Consider the following 13,040-nt stretch of genomic DNA (forward strand, 5'->3'; position numbering starts at 1 on the left):
ATACCAAGTCTGAACATTCAGTAGGATTGTTGTTGATTTTACTTCAACTGTCCAGTGTAAATGTCGACAATTTGAGAAGAAATAATCAAGTTTGTCTTCAAGTCAATTGAAAGTCAAACTAGAATCAAAGTTGAGGTGACTGGCATCACCTGGATCACCCGATAGTTCGATGAAGCACTAAAAGAAGGATGGACAATTGCTGATAAATATTAAATTATGATGGGCAGAATCTCTGATGGGGAATTAAAATATAGGGGGAAAATGATACTTTTCTCATTGAGATAACCAGCATTGGTGTGTGTGTGTGTGTGTGTGTGTGTGTGTGTGTGTGTGTGTGTGTGTGTGTGTGTGTCAGTAGCTGACAGCTGCAGCAGGTCAGTTTCACTTCAGTCTGACTCAAGGAGGTTTTTGTACGATGATTTTTCACCGTGTGACCACGAACAGACCGTTGACGTTGTGAACGCTCTGGCAGTAATAAACGGCTGCATCCTCAGTCTGAACTCCACTGATGGTCAGAGTGAAGCGAGAGTTCGATCCGGTGCCTGAAAAACGGGCTGGAACCCCCGACGCTCGAGTGGAAACATAATAAATGAGAAGTTTAGGAGTTTCTCCATCTCTCTGCTGGTACCAGCTTAGTTCATAGTTAGAACCCAAGTACACATCACGACTGGTTGAACATGTGATGGAGACGGAGGCTCCTGGAGCAGATCTCACTGCTGCAGGCTGAGTGACGGTGACCTGACCTCTGGACTCTGAGGAGACACACACACAAACATCAAGCAGCTTCATCTCAGAGGGACACATGTTCCTGGAGGAGAGCAGCTGGACCCTCAGGACTTTACCTGTGAGGCAGCAGCAGAGGAGCGTCCGGACGAGGACGGACGTGGACGTCATGTTTCTGATGAGGAGGATTTCTGTGGTGTCTGTTGAGGTGATGGGCAGCTGTCAGTCATCCAGGGTTCAACTCTCAGGACTATAAAGTCTCTCAGAGCACTGGAGCGTGGTGCTGCTGATGCAAAGTGCGTCTCTATGGAAATGATCTGAAGGACCCCAGCAGGGACATGGACACTCTGCTGCTGCTGCTGCTGCTGCTGCTGATCTATCAATGGATCAATCACTATCATGTGTGTCTTGGCATGTAAGGAAGGTGCGTCTGTTTATTTAAAAAAAGACTTTTATATCCAATTTATGTGTTTATTCAAAGTCTGAGCTTTTGTGTGTGGATGTGTCCAACAAACTTAACCGTGGTTAAACCTCTTGTAGCTTTGAGTTTAATTGATGGATTGCAGTTGTTTAATGTAGATTAAAAAAAAAACAACAACAAAAACAAATTCTGATCCATCCTGAAAAATAGTATATATTTTTTTTTTAACAAGTTTGTAAAGCTGATTGTTCCCACTGGGCCATGAAGATGTTTGCGTACGAGGGTGCAGGGTTTTTTTTTCACCCACGCTGTCCCTTTAATTTGTAGGAAATAGTCTCCATTAAACTGGAAATCATTCTGGTTTAAATTGACGTGCAATAGCTGCAACAATTCTTTGTCCAGCCTCCTGGAATCAGGGAATTTAAGAAAAATATTTTTTTACGGATTGTATTCCTTCTGAAATATGGATATTTGTATACAAGCTTTCCACACCCATGTTTAACAACCAGACATTTGCAGGTACAAGTGATTTTTTTGGCATAGATGCCTTTGTTTGCCAGTAGACAGAAAAGAAACAAGGGAGAGGGGGGTGTGACATGCAGCAAAGGACCTCCGGCTGGGATTCGAACCAGGGTTGGCTGCTTATGTGACATTTGCTCTAACCACTCAAGTGCATGTACATTTTTAAAAATCTTGTCCACAAAATCATAAGTTTCCTTAAGGTAGCTGGGGTGTTTTATAGATAATGGGTTTCAATAATAGTCCAGATATTCGGCTGTATAATAAGTCTCACTGCTGCTATCAGATACAGTAGGTCTCCCCTGAGGGACTTGAAAGGGTTTACTCCATTTTGCAGGATCCTTGTGAATTTTAGGGATCATATAAAATGATCTTGCTCTTGGTTCCTCGTTGCTGAGGAAATAAGTTTTTTGTTTATAGTTCGTAAACTTATTTTCAAATCATTTTGCACAATATTTTTGATCAAAGGAATTGTTTCAGCATGGTGGTGCAGTGGTTAGCACTGTCGCCTCACAGCAAGAAGGTTCCGGGTTTGAGTCTCAGCTCAGGCACGGAGCACGTTCTCCCTGTACCTGCGTGGGTTCTCTCCGGCCATCCAAAGACATGCAATCGGGGACGAGGCTGATTGAGTGTGAATGGTTGTCTGTCTCTATGTGTTGGCCCTGTGATGGACTGGCGACCTGTCCAGGGTGAACCCCGCCTCTCGCCCGTAGCCGCTGGGATAGACTCCAGCCCCCCCGCAACCCTTAACAGGATAAGAGGGAGAAAATGGATGTAGTTGTTTTCAGTAGAATCACCTTGGCGTGCCTGGAGGTGGCCTCAGGGAAACTATCCACCTGTGGGTCTGGTATCTGAAAAGGTGGAAATCTGGCCACATTTGAATCCCCAGAAATGAGCCATTTTTTACTGACCCTGAGACACCAGTCCTTGATCTTGTTAAGTGTGTGTATGAGTCTCGTTGGTATACGTGTTGATGTTTCTGTTTGTACAATGTGCCCTGTAAAATCAGTTTGGCTCTGCACCGTGTGGGATGCTTTCGTGTTTCGTGTTACCAGATGACATACCCATGGTACAACACCTCCAGTGTCCGGGCTGTCCAGCAGAGCGGAAAGTTCAGCATCCGTGAGATCCACAGTAGATGCAGGATCCACTGGTGTCAGTGTGCTGAGAGGAGGCAGTGGAGCTGGTTGAAGAGTGATGATTGGCTCCTGTGCGCTGGATTTGGGGTCAGGAGTGTGCATGGTTCTTTGGTCCTTTGGTGCAGGCTGTGAGATGTCTCAGCTATTCTGTGGAGGTGAAAGAAGAGGAGTAGGAGGGACTATCTCCTCACCCTCCTCCTCCTCCACCCATCTCTCCTGTGAGTATCCCCCTGCGATGTCAGTCATAGTAGATGAAGTTTTCACAGGGGTAGGTGGAAGCCCTGATGCACTAACTGATGATTTGTGTGTTGTTTCTTGTAGTATTCCCTTTATTGATGATGGCGGGTGCTGCTGTTGTCTCTCCCATGGAAGGGTGGATGTTGGAGCTTCCATCGAAGGAGCAGGTCTCTCTCCATCCCGCGACGTGGACGCTGTCTGAGTCGTTAAACTACGTATCTCGACTCTATCCATTGTTAGGTCTGCCGATTGTAGTCCAACCTCATCTCTTGTCATTGTAGGGAAGTCAGATTGTTCCCTATTTGTAATTCTGACAATAAGGAGAGCCTCAGCACATTCCACTGGAGTAAAACTGTACTGGTTAGGTTTAGGGTTAAAGTAGGGTCAAGGTAGGGTTAGTTCGTGCTAACTGCTCACTGCTAGACCCTGTAAAGCAGCAAAAAATATGCCATGTACCACAACACTGGAGCAACGAGTTGTCCAGGAGATGCTAACAAACCTGGTGGACCATTCAGATGCCTGGACCTGGGTTAGTGTTATCCTGGAGTTCTCTAAGTACATGTAAACATGGAAACTAAGTACGACGCACTCCAAATTCTGGAGGGATTCATCATTCATTCAATAGCTTCTGGAAGACTGCTGAAAGGAACCAGTATGCGATAATCAAGAGGTATATTGTATGTTTGGTTATCAAGACTTCTTGTGATCCAGCAAAGATGAAGAAAGAGGGGGCGTTCCTCTCTAAGCTCAACATCATCGTTGTACAGGTGCTTAAGCAGGAGTGGCCCAAACACTGGCCCACCTTCATCGTTGACGTCGTGGGTGCAAGTTGGACCAGTAAAAGGCTTTACCAGAAATACATGACAATCCTCAAGCTACTCAGCGAAGCGGTGGTTGAATTTTCCACTGGTCAGATGACCCAAGAGAAGGCCGAGCACCTGAAAGACAACCTGAGTATTGAATTCCCTCAAATACTTAAGCTGTGGCTGTTTGTCCTGAGTAACACTCAGAATGCCCCCCCGGTCGGTGTGCTTCAGTCCAACCTCATCAGCTACCAGCAACCTGGTTGGCTTCATTAACACGGCCATGTTACGAAGCGTAGCGCTGACATGTTTGACTGAGATTGCTGGAGAGAGAGTCACAAAGTATGAGGAGCAGTTTATCCACCTGTTTAAGCTCACAATGAACCAGCTCAAAAAGATTCTGCCCTTTGTCACGGCCCTGCCTAGGCTGCTTAGGCTGCTATGGGTTTCCCTCTGCTGGATGGTGACGCAATTGTGTATCCGAGGTGATCAGCTGATCCAATCGGGAGCACCTGGGCCCAGTGCTCCAAATGGATAAAAGTGCCAGTTGCTGCCTGCCAGCACTCTCTTCCTCCTCACCAGCACTCACACTTTTGGTTCCTTTGGCTTTTCATTTATTTTAACTCCACAACACCACACCTTACATGATCAATGCACTGTCTCTCTCCCACTTTGTCATCTCCTTCGGGGTGGGTTATGACACCTTGAACACTAATATTCAAGTGGCCTACACCAAAGCGGAGGATGACGAGCAGAGCTTCATCCACAACCTCAGCCAGTTTCTCAGCACCCTCCTCAAACAGCACAGTCAGCTCCTGGAGAAGACGCCAAACGTGGGAGAGATGTTCACGGAGCTACATGGCGCTTCTGTCAGCAGTGAGGGAGACGGAGATCTTCAAGATCTGTTTCGCCTACTAGAGCCATCTTGCAGCTCTAGAGGTCTACAAAGAGAACAGTTTATCCAACTCCAGAACTCTGAAGCAGTCTCGCGGCCCGCCACGTTAAAAAACTCTACCAGGACGTCCTCTCACAGGTGTGTGTGCTGATGGTGAGCTGCATGGCCAAACCAGAGGACGTGCTCGTGGTGGGGAATGACCACGGTCAGGGAGTAAATGAACGGCACAGATACCTACCATGTGTACAAGACCATACAGGACACACTTGTGAATCTGACCCAACTGGACAACGCAGATACTGCACAGGTCATGATATATGAAGTCATCAACCAGGTGAACAGTGCCGAGTGGTCCCAGCGAAACCTGAATGTTTCCTGCTGGGCCATCGGCTCCATCAGCAGGGTGATGAACAAAGACGATGAGACCAGGGTCCTGCACACAGTGCTCACCGGTCTCCTGAGCTTATATGAGCAGAACAGCGGGACGGACCAGCTGACTGTTACCTCAAACATCATGTACATTGTGGGCCAGTACGTCCGCTTCATGAGGGAGCACTGGGATTTCCTCAAGACTGTTGTCATGAAACTGGTGGACTTCAGGCTTCTTACTCATGATGGTGTGCAGGACATGGCCTGTGACGCTTTTTTTTTTTCAAAATATCAATTTGATCAATCAATATCATTTTGGAGGGCTGCACGGTGGTGCAGTGGTCAGCACTGTGGCCTCACAGCAAGAAGGTTCCGGGTTCAAGTCCCGGCTCCAGCACGGGATCTTTCTGTGTGAGTCCGCATGTTCTCCCTGTTCCTGCTGGGTTCTCTCTGGTACTCCAGCTTCCTCCCACAGTCCAAAGACATCAAGAGGGGACGAGGCTGATTGGAATCTCTAAATTGACTGTAGGTATGAATGTGAGTGTGAAAGGTTGTCTGTCTCTATGCGTTGGTCCTGTGATGGACTGGTGACCTGTCCAGGGTGAACCCCGCCTCTCGCCCGTAGACACTGGGATAGGCTCCACCCCCCGTGACCCTTACTAGTAAGGAATAAGCAGAAGATGACGATGGATGGAATATCATTTTGTTCAGATCCAGGTGAATAAGGGGGCCCATATATATGTATATATATATATACGTGATATGAGTGCCTCTGTGCTGTCTTTCCAGCCATTGGTAGGTTGATATCTTGACGTTCCTGCCTCTTAAAAGGAAGGTCGCCGCTGTAGCAGGATGTGCTGCTGATGGAGAATTGTTGGGTGTAAATTCACTGAAGGAGTGTGGTACTGGACCTGCTCTCCTTGTAAAGTGTCATGAGATAACTTTTGCTGTGAAATAAAGCTGACATTTGACTTGAGTCAATTTCTCGCTCATTCCTTCCCCGCTTCGGAATCATTATCTGTATATATCTATGCGTTCTGTTGGGTTTTTTTTTAATTGCGGTGCAACTTCGTGGGCGTTACCATGGAAATTTTGTTGCATGAGAACGTACTGAAATGCGCGTGTGTCGCACTCAATGCGTGAGACTTGAGAACCCTGTAAAAGTAACAGCCCCTTTATGGATATCAACTTGTAGCAGACATGATAACGGTTTAATGGGGTTAGCTAATGCCTAACTAGCTTCCTAGTTCTTTGTTAACGTTCATATTTCTTCCCCCAAAATGTTTATTTGTGGGGAAATAATCCCGATGAATGTATGTGTAAAGTGATCAATGTGATAAATACACAATTGTGTGTAACTATGTTTCATTCAACCTCTTTAATTTTTGACACTATTGTAGGAGGCAGAACCTAGGCAGCGAGAAGAGAGAGAGCGAGAGAGCTCAGAAGATGCAGGAGGCTAGGCTTCATTGAATATTTCTGAGTTAATTCCCCATCGGAGATTCAAACCTGGGCTACCAAGGCCTCCTGACTGTCAGGAGGACCCCGCCTTTGGTAGAATCTGGAGTTCTGTGTGGTACTTTTCACAGAACGTTGACGGAATAGTCTTTGAAGACTTCGCAGCATTCACAAATCAGAGAGAGCTGCAGAGCGCCGGTGTCTCCCTTAACAACACTGCTGAAGAAATTAGGATTTTCTTTGGCATGTCAGTCCACATGGCCGGCATTGGCTGCCCCAGACTAAAAATCCCCAGATTCCGCTGTATGGGAGCTCGCCATGTAGCTAGAGAGGCAATCAAGAGTGAGCATACACATCATATGCGTCAAGCCATAGTGATTTTACCTGTTAAGCCCTTCGTGAGGCACCTTGCAAGAGTAACTGTTAACAGGTTAACAGAAGCAATGTCTCATTTTTAGCTCATATAAAAGCCTTTTCACTCATGGGCACTGAAAGGTGATGTCAGTGCGTTTTAATTTCAGAACTTCTTACCCAGCGACCTTTCATGTTGAATCGCTGCCACGCTGTACGTGTCACATATCATTCCTTCACCAATTTTAGATTTTCAAATGTGATTTTCTCCATTTGCAGTGCAGTTGTTGTGTTTGGGGTCATGTGAGGACTCTTCCTGGGCTGATTCTCGAAGGGAAGTGAAACACAGTGTGTGTGAGTGAGTGAGTGAGTGACTGGTGGAGCAGAAAAACACCTGACAGAAACTTCTCGAAGAGGGAATCAACTCTCACACTGTCAAGGTGTCCCAGCGGTTGGTGTTTGATTGACAGCTGCCCTGTCCTCTGATCTGACTGGTGTCTTTCAGGTGATGTTTTGTGAATCTACAAAGTCTTACAGGACATGATTGCTTCAGACAGTCCTCAAAATATAACACAAAAAAAAAGCAGCAGTTTTGACTAAATTCAAATTATATATGTAATTTCAGTGTTAATCACTCATTCTAATTTTCAACTCATCCAGATCCGATGTCGTATGATTAGATTCAAATGCCTCACTGAACTGTTGTACGGATTTTTCTTTAACAATCCGTTGTGAATGAAGTCAAACTTCAATCAAAGATGAGGCGACTGGCATCACCACAGACAACCTGGATCTGCTGGTTTGATGAAGCACGACAATAATGATTGTCAATCGCTGGTGAATACTAAAACATCATCAGCATAATCTCTTAAATGGAATTAAAATATAGGGAATATATATCCGGGCTGCACGGTGGTGCAGTGGTCAGCACTGTGGCCTCACAGCAAGAAGGTTCCGGGTTCGAGTCCTGGCTCGGGCGCGGGGTCTTCCTGGGTGTGTCTCCATGTTTTCCCTGTTCCTGTGTGGGTTCTCTCTGGTACTCCAGCTTCCTCCACAGTCCAAAGACATGCAATTGGGGACGAGGCTGATTGATACTCTAAATTGACTGTAGGTGTGAATGTGAGTGTGAATGGTTGTTCGTCTCTGTCTGTTGGCCCTGCGATGGACTGGCGACCTGTCCAGGGTGAACCCCGCCTCTCACCTGTAGATGCTGGGATAGGCTCCACCCCCCCACGACCCTTGATAGAAAGGAATAAGCGGAAGACGACGATGGATGGATGGATGGATGGATGGAATATATATATCCATATCTATATCTATCTATAATCTATCTATAGATAGATTATAGATAGATAACCAGCGTTTAAAAGAAGTGACGAAGTAGTTTGTGTGTGTGTGTGTGTGTGTGTGTGTGTGTGTGTGTCAGTAGCTGACAGCTGCAGCAGGTCAGTTTCACTTCAGTCTGACTCAAGGAGGTTTTTGTACGATGATTTTTCACCGTGTGACCACGAACAGACCGTTGACGTTGTGAACGCTCTGGCAGTAATAAACGGCTGCATCCTCAGTCTGAACTCCACTGATGGTCAGAGTGAAGCGAGAGTTCGATCCGGTGCCTGAAAAACGGGCTGGAACCCCCGACGCTCGAGTGGAAACATAATAAATGAGAAGTTTAGGAGTTTCTCCATCTCTCTGCTGGTACCAGCTTAGTTCATAGTTAGAACCCAAGTACACATCACGACTGGTTGAACATGTGATGGAGACGGAGGCTCCTGGAGCAGATCTCACTGCTGCAGGCTGAGTGACGGTGACCTGACCTCTGGACTCTGAGGAGACACACACACAAACATCAAGCAGCTTCATCTCAGAGGGACACATGTTCCTGGAGGAGAGCAGCTGGACCCTCAGGACTTTACCTGTGAGGCAGCAGCAGAGGAGCGTCCGGACGAGGACGGACGTGGACGTCATGTTTCTGATGAGGAGGATTTCTGTGGTGTCTGTTGAGGTGATGGGCAGCTGTCAGTCATCCAGGGTTCAACTCTCAGGACTATAAAGTCTCTCAGAGCACTGGAGCGTGGTGCTGCTGATGCAAAGTGCGTCTCTATGGAAATGATCTGAAGGACCCCAGCAGGGACATGGACACTCTGCTGCTGCTGCTGCTGCTGCTGCTGCTGCTGCTCTATCAATGGATCAATCACTATCAGTACTGATCAGAATGTGTCAGTTCTTATTTTTACCTGGATTGTGTGTCTTGTGATGAGTATGGAGCCCTCGAGAGGCCAGCGAGACAGAAAACACGTTGGACCCATAAGACATGTTGCTCCCACACTTGAGTAACCTGAGACCAGGATCTATAACTTATTCCCTTCATTTTATTGGAATAACCTTCAACCAAAGTCAAGTACAACCTTTTTTGACTCTTTGATTAATTTGCGGCCAGATATGACTTATTCAGAGACTGGAATTAGTTCGTGGCAACAATTTCTATCTTGCTACCATGAAATGATTGAATTGAGAGAGCAAGTTATGTCTGAAGGGCGCAAACATATCAAAGTGAGGGAAAATTTCACATCTTGTAGCCACAAAATTTTATTTTTATTTTTTTAAATGGCTGATTGGCCACTCTGGGAAACTACCTGAGAGAAATAATTTTCATTCTGACACTTATTTATGATTTAATCTCGACCATGAAGAACACTCTCTTAACTCGGTGCTGTGCGTTGTCAGTTGTCAAAGAGCGCAGATGTTTTAGAACAGAGTCGAACGAAAGTGAAGCGGTTTGTTTCAAAGTGAGAGAGTCGTGTCTCCCTGCGGTGGGAGGTTTTTGTACGGCGGCTCAGTGAGGTTGTGTCACTGTGGGACACCTTCGGAGGAGGAACCAGACTGGATGTTGGACGTAAGTCTCTGCACAAACTCAGTAAAATGTTGTAAAGTTTGGTGGTAAAGTTCCTTTCTGAGCAGTTGAAGCAGGTCATTGTTGCGTTTTTAACAGCGTGGCTTGGGGTGGTTTTAATTCTCCTCCGTCTGCATGCTGAACAACTCAAAGCACATTTCTGTTGTGAGGACATTTTACAATTTGAAGCACAGAAGAAGGTGAAACTTCAGTTGTTCTCAATAAGGATGTTTTACATACTTAATTTAACATTTTTAATTGAAGACAAATATTTTAATATCAATTCAACTAAAACCGAAAAGAGTGAAGATGACGACGGGTGTATGGAAATGGTCTAAATATCTCTACTGTGTCGTGTGTTTTTCCTGGTTTGGTTGGAAGTGATTTGAAGTGTTCAGTGAGCAAAGATGGAAATTCACATGAAGACTCGTTGATGGTTTTTGGTTCATTCTGGTTTGAGACTTTCAGCCCTCAGTGAGAGTAAACACAGGAGTAAATACGATGGCACAGCTTCCCTTTCCTACATTCTAATATAATGTAGATGCTTTTACTGATTTCAGTTTCAAATGTTTTCTCCATTTGCAGTGCAGTTGTTGTGTTTGGGGTCATGTGAGGACTCTTCCTGGGCTGATTCTCGAAGGGCAGTGAAACACTGTGTGTGTGAGTGAGTGAGTGACTGGTGGAGCAGAAAAACACCTGACAGAAACTTCTCAAAGAGGGAATCATCTCTCACACTGTCAAGGTGTCCAAGCGGTTGATGTTTGATTGACAGCTGCCCTGTCCTCTGATCTGACTGGTGTCTTCTAGGTGATGTCCCTCCCTCCCTGACGGTGCTGCCCCCCTCCAGCGAGGAGCTGCAGCAGGGGAAGGCCTCGCTCGTGTGTCTGGCCAACAAGGGCTTCCCCTCAGACTGGAGTCTGACCTGGAAGGTGGACGGCAGCTGGAGCAGCACCCTGAGGCTCCCCGCAGACCAGTGGATGAGGGTGGGCTCAGCGACCTGTGAGGCCACCCAGGGCTCCCAGACTCTGGTCTCAGAGACATTGGGGAGAGACCAGTGTTCCCAGATCTGACCTGACTCACTGGGACTCTCCCTCTCTGTTTGTCTTTCCTTCTCTCTGGTTCAATGGTGTATTGATCACATTGATTTGCTTGTCTTCATTTTCATGATTTCAAGACAATAAAGAACTTTTCATCAAACCAGCTGCTTTCACTCTTTTTAGTGTAAAAGTAACAGATGTCAATATTTAGTAAATACAGACAGAATGAACCAAGTCGTTAGATTAATTTGAAATGTGTCAAGAATCCTCATAGCTACTGTTTGGTCATATTTAGTATATTTAAAATTTAAAATAGAAATTAATAAGGAGAGAATTTTTTTTTAAATTTATGTTTCATGTTCCAGATTCACTGATTAATTTTAAAGCGTGTGTGTGTGTGTGTGTGTGTGTGTGTGTGTGTGTGTGTGTGTAGAAAAGGACAGAAAGACTTGGAGGCTTACATACACAACTTCACTTCATAACCAAAACAGCAACCAGCAGCTATGGTAATAAAATACTGCTGACATCTACCACCACGTACAAAGTACAAAGACATGAGTAAAGTAGTGCAGTAAGAAGGAAGTATTGTTATTAATGGAGTGCTTGCACTGATACTAGTACAAATACAACGCTACTACTGATACCATAATTGTAAATTATATATAATACACATATTCAATCACTAATTCACTAATACATATAGGACTGATAGTACTAACACTTGTACTACTGTAGTAGCAGCAGTGAGTAATCTGCCATGTGAGAAAGCACAAAGACTCCAGGGAAGAAGTCGAGTTACTAACATGGATTAATGGGACATGAAAGTCTCGTCAAGATGGAGAGGGAAGCTCAGTGCATCATGGGAAATCCCTCTAGCATTCGAAACATATAGCAGTGTAACTCAACGCTAACTTAAGCCAGACGACACCCTGATGTCTATAACCTGAGTTGCAGGCAAACAAAAGGCCTTTATTCAAATATCCATACTGCCATCTGCTGGTAGAGAGGGTGAACATCACCTCTGGTCACTGCATTGTTACGACAGTAAAATCAGTGCTGACAGTAACAACCCTGCACACACAGCAATGTCTTTGATTCAGTCATTATATTACATTGTACTTGTAGTGGACATTAGCCCTGTATCAGACAGTTTCACTCCCAAGAGTGTTTATGTTCAGGTCAATGAAGTCTACACAAACCAGAACCACTGCAAAACTCCTCCAGCACACTCAAAGTGTTAATTTTAACAACCGGCAACATCGAGTTATCGCGTCATTTTTCAAGTAGTTTATTAAAAATGCACTTCATTTTGCAAGTTATGGTAATGTGACCCTAATATTCACCTGGCTATTATGTAAATGTTTACAAGGTCAACTTCCGGTTAAGATGGCTTCCTACAATCTACTCTACTTTTGATACTTCTTTTTTCTTTTTGTTTGTTTTGATTCTGTGGAAAAGGCACATCATCTAATCTTTCAACTGGAGGTACAAGGACCAATGGATAACCCCCAAATAAAATGTAGAACTCAGAGATCAAAGCCGGTGATCAAAGTAAGAAACGACAAGATCAAAGTCCGAGCTCTGAGTCAGAAATCAGTCATAGAACACTAAGAATAAAACACCAGTAACTCTGCTTTATCTCGAACAGCAGTGGACGATCCGAGCAGAATGAAAATACAGCAAAAACCAGTATCTGGAGAGATGGAATAAATAGAGTGACCGGTTGCTGAAGTATCGACAGTGTTGACTCTTGGAAAAATGGACCTGTAACGTAACAGAACCACCTTTAAAAAGACTAATTCATGTCCTGGAAACATGTAGTTTTAAATTCTCTATGAAAAAGCTTAAGTAAAATCTATCTAATATATATATATATATATATATATATATATATATATATATATATATATATAAATATAAATAATATATATATAAAAACACAACAAAGCATGATTATTTGTGTATTCTCACTGATGTCATCAACCTATTGCTCTGGTTATCTGGGGTTTACTGCAATCCCGAATCAAATATATACAATCATTCAATTAGCAAGTGCTTGAATAACTGTCTAAATAAAGAGAGCAGGCAGGTTTATAGATATAGATTTGTCTTTATTTGAGTGTCTTTCCATCACTGTGTCCAGTTTTTGCAGCAGTTAGTTGTTGAAGGAATGACTTGGTGGGTTGGAGCCCCCGAGG

At 44.7% G+C, this 13,040-nt stretch overlaps 1 pseudogene and 1 gene segment (V, D, J or C); both read left to right on the forward strand.

The window, feature by feature from the left end:
* The first annotated feature begins 3,484 nt into the window (after window positions 1–3,484).
* LOC147239162 (exportin-1 pseudogene) lies at window positions 3,485–8,532 on the forward strand (annotated as a pseudogene).
* A 256-nt stretch (window positions 8,533–8,788) lies between these two features.
* On the forward strand, window positions 8,789–10,983 carry LOC147239163 (Ig kappa-b4 chain C region-like). The segment is given in 3 exon segments: window positions 8,789–8,917; window positions 9,733–9,808; window positions 10,613–10,983. Coding segments are annotated over 3 exon segments (468 nt in total).
* Window positions 10,984–13,040: the final 2,057 nt, after the last annotated feature.

The sequence above is a fragment of the Aulostomus chinensis genome, chromosome 23, assembly GCF_037954235.1.
Source record: "Aulostomus chinensis isolate RoL2024-O1b breed Wild chromosome 23, RoL_Achi_v1.0, whole genome shotgun sequence".
Taxonomy (NCBI): Eukaryota; Metazoa; Chordata; class Actinopteri; order Syngnathiformes; family Aulostomidae; genus Aulostomus; species Aulostomus chinensis.